Source organism: Somniosus microcephalus, chromosome 2 (genome assembly GCF_052327205.1).
Source record: "Somniosus microcephalus isolate GS21.2 chromosome 2, FLI_Smic_1.0, whole genome shotgun sequence".
Classification (NCBI taxonomy): Eukaryota; Metazoa; Chordata; class Chondrichthyes; order Squaliformes; family Somniosidae; genus Somniosus; species Somniosus microcephalus.
In genome coordinates this window covers 123,387,812-123,403,411 of record NC_140988.1, presented here as the reverse complement: position 1 = coordinate 123,403,411, position 15,600 = coordinate 123,387,812, and the positions used below count along the sequence as shown (strand labels likewise).

Below are 15,600 nucleotides of genomic sequence, written 5' to 3'. Positions count from 1 at the left end.
AACCCTTTCTCTTTTAAGATGCTCAGGTACTTGCAGAATAGTTATTGTTGAACTCCTTTAAATTGGAAAAAAAAGGAAGTGATATCACAACCAAGTATTTGTGTACAGCTGGCAGTCGTCAATTCTAAAGTGAAAAGTGCCCTGCCGGTACTTTTAATTTAAGGAATGATTGCAGTTCTGCAGAGACGAATACTTTGAAAGGATTAGAAGTGTACGCTCAATGAACATTTAGAAATCAGTTCATAAACTTGCTCAAAAGTGTAAATCTTGAACCACTTGTAGTGGTTGATAGCAGATTATAACCCATTTTAAATGAACGGAGAAATATGTAGAATTTTCCCGGAGTGAGCTTTTTTTTTAATATCTTGGAACTACTGCAATATAAACATTAAAAAAATAATAAACCTTTACACAATGAAATTAGCTTTTTTACAAAAATATTTCTGTTTGTCTTTTCAGGAGACACAATCTTCATTATACTGCGGAAGCAGAAGCTCATCTTCCTACACTGGTACCATCACATCACAGTACTGCTTTACTCTTGGTACTCTTACAAAGACATGGTGGCTGGAGGAGGGTGGTTTATGACAATGAACTATGGCGTGCACGCTGTCATGTATTCCTATTACGCTTTGCGGGCTGCTGGCTTCAGAGTTTCGCGCAAGTTTGCCATGTTCATCACCATGACACAGATCACCCAGATGCTGTTGGGCTGCGTTGTTAACTATTTGGTGTATGAGTGGATGCAGATGGGCCAGTGCCCATCCCACATGCACAACATTGTCTGGTCCTCCCTCATGTACCTCAGCTACTTTGTGCTTTTCTGCCAGTTTTTCTATGAGGCCTACTTGAGCAGCACCAGGAAAGCATTGAAGGCCGACTAGATCTGGATGCTTGGAGGTCACAGCTCAGGGGCATCAGTCACATGGCACAGTGACATGTATCGAGTGCTTCAAAATGGCAGCCTGTATTCATTAGCTTGGTTTAATCCATTTGAGCTCATGAAACCTCAGTGAGATCACCCTTTTGGAGTTTCAAATTGTCTGTATACTGTAGTAAAGAAGGCATTCCTTTAGGTGGTCACATATGTGATACGTTGCATATTTCGACTGTAAAGAGTGCTGTTAAGTGTCAACATGGGTGCTTCGTGACCTTTTTTTTTAAACTGGGTCAACTGAGGTACAGAAAAAGAGCTTAAAGGGTTAAGTCAATTAGTGTTGAATCAGAAGGTCTTCTGAAGGGCAGCTAGAAGAACCAAAAGCTTCAAGAAAAGATTAATGATTTTTTAAAAAACTTTTAATTTTTTTACGTTAATCAAAAATAAACGGTTCTGCACTGATAAGATTGCTAGCAACTTCCTGACCCATGGTGTCCCTGACCATAATAAATAGAATATTCTGCCTTTAGAAATACCCACTTTTTTAAAACATGCAATGTTGGAGAACATTTGCATATGTACGATATGGCCTCTTGAGAACTACTATTTGAACTATGAAGTTATTCTGCCTAGTAGAAATGGGGGATTTAGCTAAAAACAAAAACGTTAGCGCATTTTAGAGGTAACCAAATACGTCTGCAGGAAAACAGTTTGTCAGTTGCAATTTAATTTTTCACATATTTCAGTCCTGAGAGTTGAACTCGGGCTGTGTGATTAGTAAACTCGTTAGTATGTTCGTATGAAATTCTTTTGTCTATTCTTTTAATGGGTGTTAGTTTTTTTTTAAGTAAAAAAAAATTAATGGGCTAAAATGTAGGACAAAGAAATTTCATACAAATGCATTAATGAGTATACTGATATCACATACTGCAGTTTCAGTGCACACTTTTTATTGCATATGGTAAATACATAAATCTGCAGCACCCGCCTGTCAGCCATGTCTTAGCCTATAGTAAGATTTAAGGCTTATTTTCGTGGTTTTCAGTTTCTGTTTATTTTCCATTCTGAGTCACTTAAAACTGCTCGAGTACGTTGGTTCCTTCTGAAACCACGCCTGGATCTTCCCAGACTGTGTATTCAACTCCTCTCTAACTCAATTGCTTACCTGGTTGCATGGGTATCTTTGCCACTATTTCTGAAACCCTGTAGCTTCTCAGAGTGTTGTCTGTTATTTCTATGATATTTCATCTTATTTTCATTCTTGTTGGTGTTTAAACACTTCTGAAATTAAGAGCTATGGGTATTTGCTATATTACTATAACAATCTAAGCAGTTTGAATAGTTAAAACTAAGGAACTTAAAAAAATATATATAAAAAGGCTGATGGGACGATATACGTACACAGAGCAGAATTTGGGTTCTACAAAGATCTTTATATAAACAAGCTGTGGGATACTTTTACAGATTTTTACTTGTATTTTTTGATACTGTGGTCTTATTGATAAATGATTCAATGTAAATAATTTTTTGGGGCACAGCAGCATTGAGAGGGATCATTTAACCTTTAACCTGCTAACTACAAGAGGTGATTACTTCGTGATTTAAAAAAAAAGCTCTACATGTAGCAGCATTTATCAGGTTAGGACGCTCGTTCCTAAACACGCAAGCTTTTCCCACTTCATGTTGTAGTGGTTGTTGGAAGGCACAATTGAAACCGAGCCAAAGAAACCTAACCTGCTATATCGAGAACACAAATTATTTAGCATTTAATGTATTTTTAATGATGCAAGAGTGTTTAAGCACTGAACATCCTCTAAAGTAAAACTCTCGCCTTTTTTTCCTAAATTACAATATCTGTGAATTCTCCACTGCTGATGCTGTAACACCTAACAATAAATATTTTTAAAATTGGTTTCTAGTAGCTTGTTTTAATTCAAGATTAATTATATATCCCTGCAAGGTTACTAAAAGTAGTTTGTGTTCTAATTGCTCCTGTTGCTTCATTAAAGCTTCAAGATTTTAAAATAATCCCCCCTCCCCTGGGAAAAAATTAGTTAGCAATATTTTAACCTTAAAAACTTTGCAAACACTTATATTAACTTGGAACATCTCTATGCTTGCATATCTAACTAAGAGAAATAAAAAATGTAATTCTTTACTTGGTTTGATTAGTTTGGTCAGATTCTATCCAATGGGTAATTGAGCCATACCGACTAGAATCACCCAGGTTCAACCCCTGGGCCTTACTGAATTAGTTGATCTCTGTTCAGGCAGTACATTTTACCTTATTGCCTCTGGGTTAGGGAATGGAAGATCAACTAGGGTTCCTTTCCCCTGATCATTATATGGTGACCCCTCCTGGAAGTGCACATGTGGACGTTGGGGCCTTGAATTTCCTCCGTATTTGCACCCAGAGACACACGTAACCTGGGTGCAAACTAATTACTTGGCTTAAAAGGTCGAGGAATTTTGGGCGTGAGTGCAATACGTCCAAATCTCCTCGATCTTTCACGGTAGGATATCGATCACTTTGCCCAGACGTATCTCCATCCATAAATCTGGTCCCACCCCCAAGGTACAGAGCCTGATGCAAGTTTCCTGCGATTGTTGCTAAGAGGGTCTCTTCAAATTACGACCAGATTTTCAGGCGCAGCAAGAAAGTCATTTTTCTGGTGTTCTATTGCAATTTTTTGATCATTTATTTTTTTTTAAAAGTTATCCTCACTGAGACCTACTCTATTTTTGGTTTCTTTTAATGCATTTTTATGGCATAAGTCACATTAAAAATTGAAAAGCTACCCCAGTTGCAAGTTCTTAAACATTCTGTGCCTAATGTGTATTTATGTTGGTTGTGAGTGTGACGCTTTCCTTGGGCCGCAATTGTTTATGCTGATTTACACCTATTTTTACATTTCGGGCGTATTGTAATGCGATTGGCAGGAAATGTGAGCATAACTTGACATCGGCAGAATTGGCGCATTTTTGGGTCTAACTTCCAGGTTGCATCCATGGAGGAAATTCCAGGCTTAGATGAGGGCAAGATCAGGCTCCAGTGATGCCCCCCTGTCGTTGATTAGCCTAAGCGCATTCAGTCCAAGGTCATTGTATGAACATTAGAAAGTGCCTGTAGAACTGTATCCAGCTAGGAATCAATACCTTCAGGGGATAGGGAAGAAAATCAGTGAGGGGGAAAAAAAGCTTTTTTTTAAAAAAAAAAGTTTGGGTGAAAAAATAAATTAGTCAAAACAGTAACAATTCATTGAAAATTGACATGAGGAAATTCAAAGTAGGTTGCAGTTACTATGTTTCTGTGTTTAGTTCTAGTTTCTAATATTTCTAGAATAAGTTTCATTTAAAATAAAATTCAAATTTCCACTCTTTTGGAAATTAACTCGAAGATGTTTTGGAATATTAAATCTGCCTCGCAGTACACACTGAAAGGTAACCTCAGTACAATACTTACACCACATATGCATACAAAGATACATTAAACAAATAAGTACATGCTGGTCTGTCACTAATGTATCTCCCTGGATCAACAGGTACCTACACACCTAGTTTACAGCAAGCAATTGCTGTATGTCCACCTTGCACTAAGCTTATACACTAAGGGTAAAGTATCAGATGAGTGCCAGTTTACCTAGTGCATACACTATAGTATATCAAAGGTCAGGGTATTTTCCATGTTTAAGGTGAGCACTAAAGTGGGTATATGTAAAGGCATGTATGATGTAGTACGAATTACCCGCTAATCTTAACTTTTTAAAGTATGAGACTGTTGAAATTATAGTTAAAACTAACTGGATCTGTTGCTTCTCTTTAGCCATCTTCAGATTTCCCCTCACTTTAAGCTTTATCTTAATCTTTTTTAAAGCTGGAGTCTGAAGAAACATTTTGATTCTGAGAGAATTCACGGTATTTTTAAAAGCTTTGTAAAACAAATGCTTATCTGACAGTAAAAATCCCTTGGATAATTCATCCAAGGATAAAATACACATCTTTAGCATGCAAACATCTTATAACAGAGAAAATGTTGAAAGGATCTTGTAACAGCCAGTCAAAGCTATAGAAAAAATAGATGCCTTCCCACAAGAGACCACACGCACGCACTGGTGTTTCAGAAATCTGAAATTTCAACGACATCACCTTTTATAGGCTTCACTATGAATAAACTGAAAAGCCAAAACTAGCAATAGCATTTTAACCGAACAATAAAGGGGAAATGCGTTCCTTCTATGTTGTCCTTTACTGAAATACCAGATGGGGTGTCCTGCTCAAATGGTACAATATTTATTCTTGTTGGATGCAAATGAATCCTATAGAACAATTGAAAAACTGTACTAGATCTTAACTAATGAGATGTCACTTGCATTTCTTAGCAAATGTTAGCAATTTTAAGAGTTTGTCACTACATCTTATTTATTTAAATGTTATAACTTGAAACCTGTTGAGCTCATGTTCTCTCTTGTCAAATGATTGCTTGATTCAGACTTCTGTTGGGTACATTTGTACTTTTGATAATAGAAAGTAAGTCTGTAAATAGCAGGACAGAAGAATGTACTACTTTAAGGCAAATTCAGCAATGTTTACATTTTTATGTCTGTGGACATGTTTTTCCTTCTGTGAAATCTCTGCCATACAATGATCTGTCTCAGCCAACTAATCTCTCAACTTGGAGCTCCTTTTTTATTTTGAATAAAGGATCATGCAAAGCCATACTCTGAGTTGGCAGATGAATTTCAGCATCACCTCTTTTATTTTGTTTGCTCATTTTATATCTGCAGGAGGAGGTTAAACTGTAGCCAAGAAGATTCAACGACTGGCTACAGTAAGACTATAACTTCTCACTAAAACTGTGGTAGCACGAATATCTGACATGTTGAAAATGATAAGTTTGAGTTTATTATTGTATAGTATGCCTGTACTTTATAATTCTGCTAGGGTCCCTCTTCCACGTATGTCTAATTCACAGACAATGTGGAAATTTGTTGTTGAACTTCACTGTGTTTAACATGTATTCTGTTTCTGATTGTGGGGTTAAGTGTTGTTTCCCATAGCCAGTTCTGTGCAGAGTACAGGTCTATGTACTAACCAACATATAATAGTACTTCTTTCACAAGTCATGTAACTGTAGATTTAATATTGTATGAGGTTACTGTTGACATTGCAACCACTGTACTTTAACCTTTATACTGTGGTTTAGTAGTATACTTGCTGGTTGCCTGGGGAAATAGAAATCCTGTGGCTAAGAGTTGGTTGAACCTGTTGAATAGCTACAAATTAAATTAAAATAGCAATGAAATGAACATTTGAGGTTCAATAAGTTCAAGTTGCACTAATGGACAGATGGTAGTGAGGATGTAGTAGACACACATTAAGTATAAAATGTAAATTATATAAGTTGTCAGAACACTGCCATTTTGTAGTTGGCTCCTACAGTATCTAGTTTTTCAGGTGCAGCTGGTAATTATTTTTGAATACATTAATTTTTTTGGATTTCATTGACATTATTCATCTTTAATTTAGCACACTACCAATGGCAAAAAGTCAAATATAAATGATCTGGTAAATCTAACCTAATGAGTGGGAGTGGCTAGCACTGTGTATTGGGTACTAAATATATCTTGAATATAAATGTGTCATTTGATTAAATTTACTGACATGTTGCAAGTCTATCCCAGTTTATGGAGATATGCTGTATTTTGATTCATATCCATTCATGCTGTTTTTGATTTAATATTCAGGCTGCATGAAGGCCATTTTCACGTTTATTCGTAAATCGTTCATTCCAGTGATGTTTCGGAGGTGCCAGTAAAACTTTCACACAATCTGCAGAGCCCAGTGAACTCCTGCCAGTTTCCTCACATTAAAATATTTTTAAATGTTCTTTGTTGTGAAGAAATATAATTTTTTTGTTTGTGCATTTCCTCCCAAAATAAATACATAAGACATAAAAATGAAACCCTAAGGAGAGTTTGCAATAAATGGTTAGGCTAGCAGTTATGTTTGGCCAAGAAATATCACAAGCAAACACTTTTTAATGGGAGAAAATCACTCAGAAAAAGATAATTGTATCAAGCTGCATAGGGGAACTAGTATTCAATGTTAAAAGATTATTATTCTGGGAAGGCTCCAGTTTCTCATTCAATTTAGCAGGCATTAAAACTGATGCATTTTTATTACAGAATACATTTTAATTTAAATAGGATGCATATTTTTGTTAAGTCAAAAACAAACAAAAGTAATAGCAGCAAAAACTTGTATTTATTATAACTCCTTTAACATAGAAAAACATCCCAAGGTGCTTAACAGAGGTGTGATCTGAAAAAACTGGATGCTGAGCCAAAGGAGAAATTGGGATTGGTGACATTAGGCTTGATCAAACAAAACATGAATAAGAACGAGCCATTAAGCCTATTGATTTCACAGACTATGTACATTCTACTGTGTCATTTGTTTAATCTCTTGAAAGTTCTGCATAAATACTCCCTGATCTCCAAAGGTAATTAAGGAAACTATCCATCCTCAACTCAACCCCAGCCAACTGAAATTCTGGACTTCAGTTTATATTATGTGACCAAACATTACTTTCCAAGAATAGAAAGTGTCTTCTAGTTACTTATAAAATCTACATAGCTTAATGAGTTCCTTGCAAAATCAGCACCTGCCAATTTCTATTGTCCGATCCATCACAATTAACATAAGGCATAGGTTTTTTTTTGTTTTTCAATATTCAACAAGTAATAGGATCACTGACATGGATTCTGTTTTGAAGGATAGCTGTGCTCTGAATCTGACTAGTTCCTGTTGGTGTACTGCAATGAAAAATACATTTTGGAGCAGTATTTGGTTTACTAAAGAGTGATGTTGCTATGGAATCCAGCTTTCCTAGTACGTGTCAAAAATCCTGAGTGACTACTAGGACAGCTATTTACAGGCAGTGTCACTAGGCATTTTTGCTATTAATTTAGTTTTCCCGCATTTAAATCTCCAGAGAGTCAGCCTCTTTGTGTACTTTAACTTTCATTGTGATGTTTCTTTTTCTCTCATAATTCTGCAGTTGAATTTCTCTAAATTAACATTTCAAAGATTAAAACTTGGTGATCCCATACAATATTTTAAAATTTTAGAAATCATGATCATTTTTGATTAAATATTAGGCCAATGTTTTAAACACCAGAAGGATAACTGAATATTGAGTATATCCCATGAAGGATGCTTAGTGTGTGTAAACAATCACTGTATAGGTCTTAAATGGGAAGCAAATAGGTTGGATGTATATGATTTTACACAGTCTGACGATAGTGCTTGAAAATGGTTGCTGCTGTTAAAAATTTATAATTACGACAACTGGAAGTTTTGTTCCATGAATCACACTGAATTATGGAGGAAAGGGCTGCTCTAATTCGCATACGTACAAACCAGAAGAAAAGCCATCAATGGCAGCTGATGAATAAACACACATTGACTGTAAATAATCTCGTCACCTCCTGTGTTTCCTTTATCTTTAAGATGAATTATGATGTAAAGCTAGCTTTAGCCAAACAATAAGCAATTGGCTTCCACATTTTCCTGTACGAAGTCTAATTGTTGTGTGTCTGTCAATAAATAAATATATTCTCATTTGTTTTATAGATGTTGGTGTGATCTTTTTACACTGCTGCTGGTCTAAAGGGTGTTAGTGCTTCGAACTTCCTCCACCCCATTTGGGTGTTCCTTCCCGACTGCTATGATTCTTCCTTAAGCCAGGCAACTAGCAATCTCCGGTGCCCAGTTAGGGCCAATGTTCTCAGACGTTTGGACTTCCTAAAGGCATTTGAAGCTTCTATTTCGTCAGGTGCAACTTCAGTTTTGGACATTTCCAAAAGTTGCAAAATAATTTAGGTACAACTCATTTCCTACAATTCAGTGAACACCTCAAGTCCTCTTGTGTTTATTTTCCTTGTTCCAACTCGAGTTGTGAATTGTGGCTTAGAACTGTTTTAACAAAAGCAGGAAGACTGGAAATAGTTGAAATGTTAGGGGACTTGGGTTCTCCTGTGCCAATTGTTCTGTTGGCTTTTTTTTCTCCAAACAGCCTCATTACTGTCACCAGTGGATTCCCCACTGAGACTGTCCCATCTCGGTATTTTGGAAAAGGAAAGGCGGCCGATTGGAGGGATATCAGGCGGCACCAGAGATACCCTGTGCCATTCCTTGCTCCCTCCTCCATGCATCTGCAGACAGGTGCACAAAGCTCACTTTGACAGGTAATCTGTGCAGAGGCTGTGGTGTAATTACGGTATGTGAACATTTGCCTGACTGTAATGCTGAATGGTTCTTTGGAAGCACTCCAATCACAGCATATCATGTTACTACATGAAACAGACTCATTGGCAATATCTGGGGAACTGCCTTCAGAGTCTGGGTCAGCAAGGACAACTGTAGCCAATATGCAGGTCTTGCACAGCCAGTAACGGTATCAGCTTGGTTGAAGCCTCAAACCTGCTTCCACCTCCTTCCAGGCATGCTACAATGCTGCTCGATGGATAAGGCTGTGGAGCAGCTAATAGGGCTACCCTTCTCATGCAGCACCACCTCCATTTCAGCAGCCAATAGTAGAGAGTCAGGTCCATGCAGCCAATAGTAGAGAGTCAGGTCCGTGCTGCTCAATTATTTGATGGCAGTCATGTGTCTGCATATATGATTTCCTTTCACTTTGTTTAGCTTGCCCATCCCTTATCCCTCTCCTCCTTCAGCCGTATTAAAGGCCGCCAGCAGCTCACAATGCCTTTATAGAGGTTTTTTTCCCATGGGTATTTTCGCCCTTATGACATTTCTCTTTAATAATCTGTGTCTCTTTAAAGGCATCTACGTACAATTTTCTGCTCCCATTACTAGTTCATAGGGTCTATGTGGAGAGAATGTTTCCACTTTGTATCTGTCTTCACGGAAGAAGACGCAATAAAACATTCTGGAAATACTGGGGAACCAAGGGTCTAGTGAGAATGAGGAACTTAAAGAAATCAGTATTAGTAAAGAAATAGTACTGGAGAAATTAATGGGTCTGAAAGCCGACAAATCCCCTGGACATAATGGCCTGCATCCTAGGGTTTTAAAAGAGGTGACTACAAAGATAGTGGATGCAATCGTTTTGATCTTCCAGAATTCCCTAGATTCTAGAATAGTCCTTGCGGGTTGGAGGGTAGCAAATGTAATTCTGCTGTTCAAAAAAAGAGGGAGAGAAAAAAATGGAATTATAGACTAGCCTGACATCAGTAGTAGGGAAAATGCTAGAAGCTAGGTGGGAAAGTAAGTTGTGAGGAGGATGCAAAGAGGCTGCAAAAGGATATAGACAGGTTAAGTGAGTGAGCAAGAACATGGCAGATGGAATATAATGTGGGGAAATGTGGAATTATCCACTTTGGTAGGAAAAATAGAAAAGCAGAATATTTTTTAAATGGTAAGAGATTAGGAAATGTTGGTATTCAGAGGGACCTGCATGTCCTTGTACACAAATCACAAAGTTAACATGCAGGTACAGCACGCAATTAGGAAAGCAACTGGTATGTTGGCCTTTATTACAAAAGAATTGGAGTATAAGAGTAAAGAAGTCTTACTGTAATTATATAGGGCCTTAGTGAGACCACACCTGGAGTACTGTGTACAGTTTTGGTCTTACTGAAGGAAGGCTATACTTGCCTTAGAGGGAGTACAACGAAGGTTCACTAGACTGATTCCTGGGTTGGGGGGATTGTTCTATGAGGAGAGATTGAGTAGACGAGGCCTGTATTCTCGAGTTTAGAAAAATGAGAGGTGATCTCATTGAAACATACAAAATTCTTAGGGGCTTGACAGGGTAAATGCTGGGAGGATAATTCCCCTGGCTGGAGATTCTGGAGCGAGGGGCTACAGTCTCCGAATAAGGGGTCGGCCATTTAGGACTGAGATGAGAAATTTCTTCACTCAGAGGGTTGTGAATCTTTGGAATTCTCTACCCCAGAGAGCTGTGGATGCTCAGCCATTGAGTATATTCAAGACAGAGATCGATAGAGTTTTGGATACTAAGGGCATCAAGGGACTTGGGGATAGGGCGGGAAGGTGGAGTTGAGGTAGATCAGCCATGAACTTATTGAATGGTGAAGTAGGCTTGAATGGCCTACTCCTGCTCCTTTTTTATGTACTTGTGGGTAAATCCAAAACTCGGGGCCATAAATATGAGTTACACTAATAAATCCAATAGGAAAATGAGAACTTTGTTTACTCAGAGTGGTTAAAATGTGGAACTCACTACCACAAGAAATGGTTGCAGCAAATAGCTTTGGTGCTTTAATCAGGAAACTAGATGAATACATGAGAGAAAAGGGAATAGAAAGATATGCTGAAAGGCTGCGATGAGGCAGACGGAATGGGAGGAGACTCGTGTAGCATATAAACACCAGCACAGACGAGTTGGGTTGAAAGGCCTATTTTTGTGCTGTATATTTTATGTATCCAATAATAGTAATGTGCATGCAGTGTAGAAATTGTTCCTCCCTGTAACTAGTGATAGACATTGGAGAATTTTAAATATTAAAGCAGAGCAATATCCCAGTTCAGTAAGGATCCTGATGCTCGTGTTCTAAATATTAAGGAATTAGCCTTGTGCCTATTGATAGATTCTGTGGGCTAAAACTTCGCACCGGGATCGCGATGCAGGATCAACCCGAGCCCGTTCAAAGTAATACAGGCACATGCAAACTTTGTGCTGCCTGCTAATTAGAATGATTGGGCCGTGCAGCCCTGCACTAAACACGCTGCTGAGTCGCTGCATACTCAGCAGGGGGTCCAAGTTCATGCGAGGCTAGCACCAATTAAAGCCAGCCTGCAGTTCTTAAAGCCAGTCTGCAACTCTTAAAAGGGAGTCTATTTCTGGCTACAGCAGGTGATTCAACTGGCTGGGGAACAGAGACTAATCAGGCAGAAGTACTGATGGCACAACAGGGGAGAGAGCGTGCTCCAAGGTTCTCTGATGCAGCACTGGAGGTCTTGGTGCAGGAGGAGAGGTGTCCTGTTCGCATAGTGGTGCAGGAGGAGAGAGGTCCTATTCCCATAGGGACCCATGGTGTGGAGATGCCAGAGTTGGACTGGGGTGGACAAATGTAAGAAGTCACACAACACCAGGTTCTAGTCCAACAGTTTTATTTGAAATCACAAGCTTTCGGAGCGCTGCTCCTTCGTCAGGTGAAGTGGAGAGATGCATAAAGACACAGCTTATATAGTCAGAGAATAATGCCAGATGATTATAGGTAATCTTTCTAACTGCCATTTGTCGCATCTCGGCGGAGAGATAATCACAGCGATCAAAGGTGTGAATGGTGTCCAAACAGGTTAGTCAGGGAAACATTACATCAAAGAACAATGAGGTGGGGGTCAAATGTTGCAGATGCTGGGGTCTGTATGAAAAACAAAAAACGGACCGCAAAACTTTTTTTTTGCTGGAAATCGCAGCAGGTCCGGCCGCATCTGTGAAGAGAGAACAAGCCGAAGACGACTCGAGTCTGGGTGACCCTACGTCAGGTGGGGTTACATGTAGCGTGACATGAACCCAAGATCGCGGTTGAGGCCGTCCTCATGAGTGCGGATCTTGGCTATCAGTTTCTGCAACATTTGACCCCCTTGTGACCCCACCTCATTGTTCTTTGATGTAATGTTTTCCTGACTAACCTGTTTGGACACCATTCACACCTTTGATCGCTGTGATTATCTCTGCTGAGGTGCGACAAATGGCAATTAGAACGATTACCTGTAATCATCTGGCATTATTCTCTGACTATATAAGCTGTGTCTTTATGCATCTCTCCACTTCACCTGACGAAGGAGCAGCGCTCCGAAAGCTTGTGATTTCAAATAAAACTGTTGGACTGTAACCTGGTGTGTGGCTTCTTACATAGGGACCCAGGAGGCCCTCCACCTAAATGCGGGAAAGGCAGTGGGAGTAGATAGCTGTTGTGGTCAATGCCAGCAGTGTAGCCCCGAGGTCCCGGATGCACTGCTGCAAGAAGTTCAATGACCTCGCACAAGTGCTCAAGTCAATTCAAATTCAAATGCCATATCCTTACAACTGACCCACTAGCCTCAGACACTGCTCAATGCACTACATCCCCATCACTTACCTACCAACCATGTCTGTTAATCATGACTCAGCCTTCACATTCATAGCTTTAACTCACCCTCACGCAAGTAGCACTGCTGCAAGCCTCACAGTTACATCTCACAGCTACATCTCACAGCTTGCACCCACTGCCAGCTATTCAACCATGACAGGTATATTGCACAAATACATTGCACATACATTCACTTACACACTGCCCCCTCAGGACAAGATGACACATAACCGTAGATAGTAGGGGCTACATGACCCAACCCCCATGGAGAAGACGGTGCTGGAGATCATTGGAGCCACCATCGCTGAAACCATGAACGGTGAACGGCGGAAAAGCTACAAAATGATGGTATCCTCATACCTAGTCCTCTTTCTACATCCCACTTCCCCCTCATCCCACAATCTCTTCATTTACAAGCTGCAGATGGTGTACACATGCACCTCTTGCTTTCCTACTCCCCAGCCAACCACAACCCTGCCCTTGTGCCTTTGTCCTTTCAGATAGCCAAGAACTCCAACCTGGCCAGGCAGTGGTGGAGGAGCAGGAACTGCAAAAGGAGGAAGGCAGTGATGCTGAAAACACAGCACCGTCACTCAATTTCACACTCGCAGCCACCAGCTTATATAGTGACACTGCGTACTTTAGAGGGTAGCATACAGGTGGGATGTGCACAAGGTGAGTCACCAGACATGAATGGGTAGTAGCCAGCACAGGTGGGAAGGGTAGCACATGAATTCTGCTGCACAGGACTCGGATGCACTGTTCCTCGCTGAGGTTGTGGTAGGAGATTTGCTCCCTGAAGACCGTGTGTGGCTATGGCCTCCTGAGAGTTCTTCTCCTACCCCTCTGTCTTCGAGCAGCTTGTCCTCCTCTGTGTCACCTCTGCTGATACTGTTATTCCGCAGGCCAAGCGGGATACAATCTACAGCACCCATGTCTAGAAACAACTGGTCTGAGCAGAATCCTTGAAGTAACCTGCCACACCACTTCTTGGACACTTCAACTTCAAATAAGACACTAAACCAAGAAATTCCTCTAAAAACTCACCAAAAGCCAGTAGAAATCAATCAGCAACTAACATGAAAGCAGGTGATGATCCTTTTAAGTAGCGCTGGTGGGGGTTCCTGTTGCTGAACACATGTGAAGCTAAGAGAGGGCATTACCTCCAGCGTTGAAGTTGAAAATGGCAGCCCTGGCGTCAAATCAACGTTGCACGCTGATTGACATCACGATCTGCGTACTCTGTATACTTCTGGTGCATGCTCCCAGTGCCTGCGCTAATGACTTACCCAAAATGGCATCCGGCACAGCCTTCACCAGAAGTGTGCACGCACTCCTTGGATATCATTTTGGACCCGAATCGGCACCCATAGCTTCCTAAAACCGAACGATAAGGAGCCAAATTTAGCGCCTATGTGTTTGCTATTCACTTAATCAGTCCAGGAACTATAAAAATGCATGAACTTTTATAATGATTCAAGGATTATGACGGTATCTGTATGTCTTTTGTGCATTTTAGTGCCAAGGTTGGGAGTGATATTTCCCCATGTGCTCTTTGTTACAAGGTCACAGCAATCTTACCATTTTTGCTTGCCTACCTTTCAGTTGTACTCCAGCACCAATATACCCTCTCCATGACCACTCAAAGGTAAGGATGCAGGAAGCTTTCCTCTCTGTTATGTACAATGAAACAGTAAACCTGTTTAGAAAGAATGTTTGTTACAAATAGCACACGTAGGAAATCATTCTCAAATGTTGATACCAAATATGTGAAAGAGATGCAGCAAATGTGCTCTTTAACTATTAGACCCCAGAGCCCAATAGCAGGCTGTCATGTTTTTGTCCCATCTGTAGCGATAGAATGCCCAGAGCTCTGTTATCTGACTTCTGACTACAAGCAAAATTTCCATAATTAGACTGAGAGCTGGAGGGATAGTCAGCTATGAATTAAGATGGACAATAGCTAAGGTTAGAGCTAATGCAGTGTGAGCACTATAGGATCATCTCTTTCAAATGTTCTCACTATTTGCACCCATTTCACTGTCTGTTGGTTGTAGGTGGAGTCCAAACGATGATGCCCCTCTACCACCATAAATGGAGTGGGCCTTTGGCATAGCGGTAGCATTCCCGCCGCTGAGCCAGAAGGCGTAGGGTTTCGAACCCCGCTCCAGACAGTCCCGGCAAGTGGAGTCGGAGCTCCGGCTCTAAATTCTGGGTTGACATCCAGTGGGATACTTGCATCCGTGGGTGTGGGTGCCCCCCCCCCCCCCTTCGTATGGGTTGTGGGAGCCCGTAAAACCCTCCCGCCATAGGACTAACCACCCTAATGGCTGGTACAAAGATGGTTACGGTCATGGAAGGAGCGTTAATCGCGGCCAGAAATCCTTCCACCACTTCATACAGTTGCCCAAAGGGAACAGTATGAAGACACGTTCGACGACGACCACCATAAATGCAGTATAACTGGACCATTGGAGAATTTAGCTACAGTTCACATCAATTGCTGTTTTTAGGTACCTGTCCCTTTGACCATGGCTTCAGTCACCACCATTAAATCTTTTATCACTGCTTGGCCTTTCTATTGTCTGAATCACCCTG

At 40.3% G+C, this 15,600-nt stretch overlaps 1 protein-coding gene across 2 annotated transcripts in view; it reads left to right on the top strand.

The window, feature by feature from the left end:
- Positions 1–8,511, top strand: part of elovl6 (ELOVL fatty acid elongase 6) — a 156,549-nt gene extending 148,038 nt beyond the window's left edge. The window contains exons 4-5 of one of the 2 annotated variants that reach the window (XR_015072487.1): positions 460–5,705; positions 6,622–8,511. Coding sequence is in view for 1 of the 2 variants with exons in the window: in XM_085962214.1 (XP_085818340.1) it covers positions 460–884 (425 nt within the window). In the remaining variant the exon portion in view is untranslated. Of the gene's footprint in view, positions 1–459 lie in introns of both variants that reach the window. The other variant, XM_085962214.1, reaches the window with a different exon arrangement.
- The last annotated feature ends 7,089 nt before the right edge of the window (positions 8,512–15,600 follow it).